The sequence below is a fragment of the Trachurus trachurus genome (genome assembly GCF_905171665.1).
Source record: "Trachurus trachurus genome assembly, chromosome: 9".
Taxonomy (NCBI): domain Eukaryota; kingdom Metazoa; phylum Chordata; class Actinopteri; order Carangiformes; family Carangidae; genus Trachurus; species Trachurus trachurus.
Window position 1 is genome coordinate 6,218,115 of NC_139895.1, and position 8,173 is coordinate 6,226,287.

The 8,173-nt window shown below is 41.5% G+C and overlaps 1 protein-coding gene across 1 annotated transcript; it reads left to right on the plus strand.

The window, feature by feature from the left end:
* Positions 1-482: 482 nt before the first annotated feature.
* ptgesl (prostaglandin E synthase 2-like) lies at positions 483-7,834 on the plus strand. The gene is made up of 7 exons (XM_083979262.1): positions 483-805; positions 1,993-2,181; positions 2,693-2,748; positions 3,023-3,175; positions 5,096-5,296; positions 5,830-5,947; positions 6,883-7,834. The coding sequence occupies exons 1-7, from the start codon at positions 500-502 to the stop codon at positions 7,009-7,011; spliced, it is 1,152 nt and encodes a 383-aa protein (XP_083835388.1). The 5' UTR covers positions 483-499; the 3' UTR covers positions 7,012-7,834.
* The last annotated feature ends 339 nt before the right edge of the window (positions 7,835-8,173 follow it).

The following is an 8,173-nucleotide window of genomic DNA, read 5'->3' on the forward strand; positions in this document are numbered from 1 at the left end:
TACCATTTGAAAAACTTGGTGTCACCAGTGTCAACAGTGGGAGGAGACTTCAGCAGGTTGTGCTGTGTCCTTCTGTTTCAAACCTAACTTTGTTTCAAGAAAAGTTTTTGTTTTGATTTGTTTTGGTTTTTGTTTTGATTTTATATAAAATTATCTTTTATTTTAGGAATAATGTAGCCTAAATACCAAGCCATAGCCTACGATTATTGTGAGTAGCCTAGGCTACTGGCACTTAATAATGGTTTTGGTCTCCATTGGTTTGGTCTGGGGTCTAGGGTTTGGTGGTCTTGATTACAACCAGAGAATTTCAATAGACTGGCTCTGCTACAACACAAATTTTCTTCCTTTTTGTGCGATGTTCATTATATTATAATACATCCACAGCCCTCTGGGGGGCGTCACAGTCGCAGCCTGATAGAATCAACTCTGGAAACCTGGAAACACTCTCCGTTGTTTCGTCTCCTTCGCGGTGCATTGTGGGACTTTATGTAAAGCCAACATGGCAGCCGCCTGCGCCAGAGCACTGGGTAAGGTCGGCTGGTCTCTGCTGGGGTCTCCCGCCACCCGCCGGCCGGGCTCCGTGTCCAACCTGCTGGGGGATGTGGGCGCACACGGGACCAGGAGAGGACTCGGTACCGGTACCGGCGGCCCCGGGGCCCGGGCCCGGCTGCTGCTGCCCTCCCTGCGGCCAGGAGGCAGGGCGCTGGGCTGCGCCTTCCTGCTCGGTGGAGGTCTGGGGCTGTACCAGACCGTGAAGCTGTCCCTGCAGCAGCAGCAGCACCTGGCCCAGGAGGAGACCAGCAAGGTGAGTCCCCTCCAGCTCACCTGGCTGCACGTCACCTCGGTCACCCTATCAGGACAGCAGCACATGTAACACCAGACAGCCGTGATCAAAGTCACAACGTTAACAGTTACGAGGGTCCGTGAAGGCATCAGATAACAAAGTCTCTAATGTGAATGAATGGATCCTGTTTGCTCATCCAGCTGTTGTCCAGGTGTTTTATTTATAGACAACAGACAGAGACACTGTCTTTCATATTAACAGCCTGACCCATTAAACTTTTAACCTTAAAATTAAAGGTTATGGATATAAAGGGATAGTTCAACATTTTGGCAAATTGGCCCATTGCCATAATCCCTATAGTCATAGCAGTAGGTTCGTTACCTTTATTTGTCGGTGCAAGCTATTTTTAGAACGGCGGAGCAGAGCCGTGAGCTGCTCAGAGCTACGCTACGGAGGCTAAGGGAATTTCTTGGTTTCCCTCATCAAACTCATCAAATACACAATCCAACAACTCTGGTGGACAAGTTGTGACCTGCACATTCACCACGCTATGAGATAATAACACAACGTTACCAGACAGAGTTGTTTTAGAAGGAAATTCATGCAAAATCACTGCGCGTTGCGTTCAGGGACAGTTTTTCAGCAAGCAGTCTCTGTATTTCCCTCTAAAACAACTCTGGCTGGTAACGTTGTGTTATTATCTCATAGCGTGGTGAATGTGCAGGTCACAACTTGTCCACCAGAGCGATGTGGAGTTGTTGGATTGTGTATTTGATGAGTTTGATGAGGGAAACCAAGAAATCCCATGAGCCTCCGTAGCGTAGCTCTGAGCAGCTCACGGCTCTGCTCCACCGTTCTAAAAATAGCTTACACCGACAAATAAAGGTAACAAACCTACTGCTAAGACTATAGGGATTATGGCAATGGGCCAATTTGCCAAAATGTTGAACTATCCGTTTAAGTTTAAACCGACAAATAAGAAGAGTCAAGTCAACAGCTTTAACCTGCCTCTTCATTACGCATTGATAAAAACTCCAAACACAACAGGAAGTGTTTCTAGGGACACAGTAAAGCGAGGGACCGGTCTGGGGACACATAAAGCCGTACTTCCTTCCAAACCTCCATTTTCTACACGATTCTTCATCCGTCTAATCATCTGCTCTTGTTTATTTTCTCTGCACCTTGTCCCTTCCTGGTCCTGGTCCCAGGCTCCGGGCGGCGGTCCGAAGATGACCCTGTACCAGTACAAGACGTGCCCGTTCTGCAGCAAGGTGCGCGCCTTCCTGGACTTCTACGGGCTGCCGTACGAGATCGTGGAGGTGAACCCGGTGATGAGGAAGGAGCTCAAGTGGTCGACGTACAGGAAGGTTCCCATCCTGATGGTGGACGAGGACGTGGTAAACTCAATATATTTGGCCTTTTTAAAGGGATAGTTCAACATTTTGGCAAATTGGCCCATTGCCATAATCCCTATAGTCATAGCAGTAGGTTCGTTACCTTTAATTGTCGGTGTAAGCTATTTTTAGAACGGCGGAGCAGAGCCGTGAGCTGCTCAGAGCTACGCTACAGAGGCTCATGGGATTTCTTGGTTTCCCTCATCAAACTCATCAAATACACAATCCAACAACTCCACAACGCTCTGGTGGACAAGTTGTGACCTGCACATTCACCACGCTGAGATAATAACACAACGTTACCTGACAGAGTTGTTTTAGAGGAAAATTTATGCAAAACCGCTGATATGCGTTGCCTTCAGGGACAGTTTTTCATCAAGCAGTCTCTGCATTTCCCTCTAAAACAACTCTGTCTGGTAACGTTCTGTTATTATCTCATAGCGTGGTGAATGTGCAGCTCACAACTTGTGACTTGTGCTTGATGTGTTTTTGATTTTTCTCTCTCGTGTCGCAGCAACTGAACGACTCGTCCGTCATCATCAGCTCCCTCAGGACATTTTTAATCACCAAGTAAGTTAAAGCCTCCGTTAACATGTTGTTTAATGAGATGTGAACGTTTCTCTGGAGATTATTATTATAATTAAACAGTCTTCATGCTATGTAATAGTGAAGGAAGAACAAGAAACTTGTTAATTTAGTTACATTATAACACATTATTATCCAGTGGTGTAATTAACAACTGCAGCTTTTACTTTTCTCAGTTTACTGACTTGATTAATTAAAAACATGATCATTAATTGTGTAAAAGTGTTACTGACTGATCGTGTGCCTGTGTGTGTATCAGCGGGAAGAGTATGTCTGACATCCTTCGCTGTTACCCGGAGATGAAGTCGGTGAACGACAGCGGGAAGGAGGTGACGGAGTTCAACAACAAGTACTGGCTGATGCTGAGTGAGGACGAGACGGCGGCCATGTACCCAGAGAAGGGGATGCAGAAGTGAGTCAACAACGTCCAGGGCACTCAGGCAGTTCTTCAGAGAGTACTGAATCACTAGAATCAGTTTATTAAAAAGATTTGTCCTTAAAACCCGTTCAACGAATCGTAGCGAGCACAGACATTCACAAGCGACAAAACGACACGTTCACGAATGGCACAACAACACTACCGTACTTTCTGGACTATAGAGCGCACCTGAGTATAAGCCGCACCAGCTAAATTTTAAAAGAAAATACATATATAAGCCGCACTTAAATATAAGCTGCAGGTTTTCATGTGAACATGAGATATTTACACAGAAAGACAGTAGGGAACTGTACAAGTCCGCATGCTTTTCGGCTGTTTTGGTTACGCTCCTCTCGCCCATGTGCATCTGTTGACAACAAAGCCAGTGAAAAATCAATAAATGGAGCGGTGGATAACGTTACATAACATATACGATGTTATAGTGCGTGTGTTTGTGTAGTTTTAACCGTGATGAACAAAGGATTATGGGTTATGGAGCGCGTTTGTGTTGCGGTGCTGCAGAGACGAGAGCTGGGGCACCGGGGCGGGGGAAAAAAAGTAGCAGCTTATAGTCCAGAAAGTATGGTACTCTCAATACTACATTCAGTAAACGACGCGTTCGTGTCAATCGCAATCGTATCATTGTGTCGCTTTTACTACGTTCAGTGAACGCACCACACAGAGCATGAGCCCTCAGCCCTGAGTGACAGCAGTGATGGCGGCGAGGGCCGTTCTTTTGAGACTCCTGAATCTCTAGAATCAGTTCATTAAAGTAGCACAATCGCAAATACAGCAGTAATAGCAATTAAAAAAAACTGAAATATGCAATAAATAGGTCCAGGGAAATGCAGAATTCCTTTTTGTTATGAGACAACGTTGAACAACGAATTGGAATTTGCGATACTGCTAAGTTTCTTTTAAAAAATCAGTTTATTGACGTTTACGTTCACTGAACATACACAGACGTTCGTGAGCGACACATCACTACTTTGAGTAGAGCAGTGTTCAGTGACATCGTGAACATCGGGGCTGAGGGCTTGTGTTCACTGTGTGGTACGTGAGTGACAGTATTTTCAGTGAACGCATCACTGAACATGCACCGTTCCCTCACAATGAGAGTCGACGCCACCAGATTCATGAGTGATTCATTGATTCATAGCTCCGCTGTCGAGCTGCACGCTGCTGCTGAGCTCAGCTGGACTGGGAAAAGAACAAATCGGCTCAGGAAGAGATTCTGTTTAGTTCGTTCACTCAAACAATTTGTTCTTTTGAACGAAACGTTTGCGAACGAGACAAAACTACACCCAGTCAGGAATCCTTCAGAGGTTTTTCAGGACGTGTGTGAAATAAGGATGTCACGATTACAGATTTTCTTGGTACGATTATTGTCAGAGAAATAATCACGGTATTACCATTATCACGATTATTATGCATTAATTAATTTCACAACACTATTGATGTGTAAAATCAAATACAGTTAAAATATACATTACTAAAATCTACGAAAATATGACTAATTATTAATCCGTCAGGGGAAGTGTCTTTAATACCAAATGTTTAAGTTAATTTTAATCTTTTTTTTTAAATTACAAAATGACACTCCAGCATTTAAATTCCTACCAATTCAATGCTACGTAGGTAAATGGACCAGTATCTGTGCATTTACCTTTACTTTGGCGCCACATCTGCCAACACGGTTCATACATGATCTTTTTTTTTTGAAAGTGACGGTATTTAGGAATCTTTGCGATCAATTAATTGTGCCGTTTAATACCGCGATTAATTGTGACATCCCAAGTGTGAAACCCTGAAACAAGTAACAGCAGTGTTTCTGGTTTATTTTTCCATCCAAGAAGCTGAGATCCTCTCCACTGATGAACTTCCTGCTTTGTGCTGGTCTTCTTGTGTCTGCAGGGAGGAGATGAAGTGGCGTCAGTGGGCCGACGACTGGCTCGTCCACCTCATATCCCCCAACGTGTACCGGACCACCGGCGAGTCCCTGGCCTCCTTCGACTACATCGTGCGCGAGGGCAAGTTCAGTGCGTTCGAGGGTTTCTTCGCCAAATACGTCGGCGCGGCGGCCATGTTCCTCATCTCCAAGAGGCTGAAGAGTCGGTGAGTTAAAAAAAAACGTTCCTAAACATGATGAGGTAGAGACTGCTAACAGAGGTAGCATAATGGACAAATTAATGAATTAAATAAATAATATAAAATAAATTGTTGATATAGGAATGATAATAAAACAATTTAATTAAATGAATAGAAATAAAATAAGAAAAAAGGGAATATTATATAGCAATTTAAAGTGACAGACAACTTCACTTAATGTAATTTGAGTAAAACTGAAGAGCTGTTTTTTGTTAGTTTCAATATATTTCAGAGACTTGAGGTCAAATTTCAGTTCAATTTCAGTTTCTTTGGACATTTTAACTTTATATATGTGAAATTTACCCAGTTATATGAAAAGATTGACAATGTTAATTTTAATATTTTGAGAGAAAAAGTTAAAAATGAATGATTTTCTCATCAAAGTGATACTTAACTGTAGTTTTGGTAAAAAGAAAGTTTTCCCAATCTTTCCAACACAAACACAAAATGGACGTTTTATAAAATAAGTGGCTGAAGTTCCTCCCTTCTCTCGCCCTCAGATACAACCTGCAGGACGACGTCCGGCAGGATCTGTACAAGGCCGTCAACGACTGGGTGGCCGCCATCGGCAAGAAGAGGAAGTTCATGGGCGGAGATCATCCCAACCTGGCCGACCTGGTGAGAACGCAGCTGGGTTTCCATCGCAGGTTTCCACAAAATATGAAAAGAGATATTTTTATTAAAATTTTGAAAAAAGCACAATTACTATTCTACAGGTGTTTCCACTGAAAGGTGAAAGGTGGCGACTGTAACAGAAGGAACTATTGTTTGGTTTTTCACAGGGACATGTTATTATGTGACACCGCCTGAGTTATGGTTATCAGACTGAACCTCACACGCCTTAGTTTTATTAAAGGGATATTTCAACGTTTTGGCAAATTCATCTATTGCCATAATCCCTGTAGTCATAGCAGTAGATTCATTACCTTTAATTGTCGGTGTAAGCTGTTAAATTAAGTTTAAACTAAGTCAAGATGCGGACTATTGTGATGTGCTTATACTTTATTATTATTTTCTACTGCTTTATTCTTCCACTCCACTGCTTCTGTTTTAAGTTCATTAAGTTTTACTCAGTACATTTCAGATTTAAAAAACATAAACATATAAAATATAATTAGTTAAATATCAAATTAGTGGTTTCCAACATTGTTGACGTGTGATAAGTCTCATATTGACACTTACTGAGACAAATGTCTGTTAGTTGTCGGCTGCTCCACACTGACTTCCCCTCTAAACTTCTCTAATTGTAATTGTAATAAAATGAAAGATTAGAGACAAGAACGTTTTTTGTACAAATTAAAAAGAAAAAGAAAAATTAATTGATTAAATTTAATTAATTAAAACAAAAATTTGATCTCTGAACTTACTTTTTTGGAACGTTCGGGCTAAAAATGATGACATATTCTTTTATTTTGAAAGAACAGAGCATTTCTTCTGTTTCTACAGATGTTTTCAGATCAGAACAGATGTTGTTGTCTTTTTTTTTATACATCCAGCTGTGGTTTATTCTACAACACAAACATTTTCTTCTCTCTCTGTGTGTGTGTGTGCAGGCGGTGTTCGGCGTCCTCAGGGTGATGGAGGGCCTGCAGGCGTTCGACGACATGATGGAGAACACCAAAGTCAAATTCTGGTACAGACGCATGGAGAGAGCGACGGCGAACCACGAGGGACGGTACTGAGCGCCGTGGAAACAAGCCGAGCCTCAAAAACAGACTGAATGGTAGAAAAAAAGAAGAAAAAGAAAAGAAACCTCCAGGAAGTAGAGCGACCAGCATCAGGAGGCGACGAGTCCTGGGAAACGGTTCGGATTTCCTGCTCCACACACACACACACACATATAAAGACACACACACGGGTTTAAACCGGTTGTTTCATCTGAACGACCATCATCAGATATTTAATCTGAACCTTTAATCACCGAGCTGCTTTGCGGAGGAATCGTTGTTTTTTTATTGATCGATTAATAATAATAATAATCGGCCATTTGTCTGCGGTGTTTACTGACCTCTAGTGGTGAAAAGTTTGAACTGCAACAACATTAATGAAAAACCTGCTGCAGCTTTTCTGCACGTTTTGAGCCACGAAAACCAACTCAGAGGAGCCAGACGGATGAATTTACAGGATGAAAAACAATGAAAAGTGTCGGACGCAGCAGATTAATTACATTTATTTTGTGTTTATAAACGATTACTTTGGAAACTCGTCTTAATGAAGCTCCTTTGAGAATCTCTTGTTCTGTTTCAGTGGCGATCTCTGTATTTATTTCAGATCAGTGGTGCAGGATCAATCGTTCAGTCAATGAGCTGCTCTTTCTCTCTTCTGGGCTAAAACAAAATGAAACGAAATGAAAGAGAAGCTGCTGAGCTGAATGTTTGAATGTATTAAATAATATGCAAACTGTCGGCTGCAGGTTAATTAATTCCTTAATTAATTGTAATTGAAGGCGACACAATGTGCATAGTTGTAAAAAGGTAAAATAATAAATAAATTTAAAAAACTGGAAACCTGAGGTTGTGTTTGTTGTGTTTTTATGTGTTTTAAAACTGTATAAAAATCTAGTGGTTCAACTAATTACAAACATACACCAGGAGGAAAAAGAGGAAACAAAATGTTAGGCAGCATCATCAACATTATCCATCATTGGACAAACTTAAGTCAGTATTAGCCATCATTAGATGTCAGCCAATTTATCTAATAAGTGTTTTATAAAGTACCTAAGTTGTTATCCATAAATAATCATGTTTTATAAAACATCTAAACATGTCAGTAAATCATTTTCTGACACTTAATAAATGATCTTATGAGCCTCTGACATCTCTTTAACTGGTTTGTTACTGTTGT

Excerpts from the sequence above, each read along its gene's own strand:
- ptgesl (XM_083979262.1), top strand. The coding sequence starts at position 500 with ATGGCAGCCGCCTGCGCCAGAGCACTGGGTAAGGTCGGCTGGTCTCTG. Across the intron at positions 2,182-2,692 it reads TGATGGTGGACGAGGACGTG|CAACTGAACGACTCGTCCGT; the intron begins GTAAACTCAATA and ends CTCGTGTCGCAG. Across the intron at positions 5,297-5,829 it reads TCCAAGAGGCTGAAGAGTCG|ATACAACCTGCAGGACGACG; the intron begins GTGAGTTAAAAA and ends TCTCGCCCTCAG.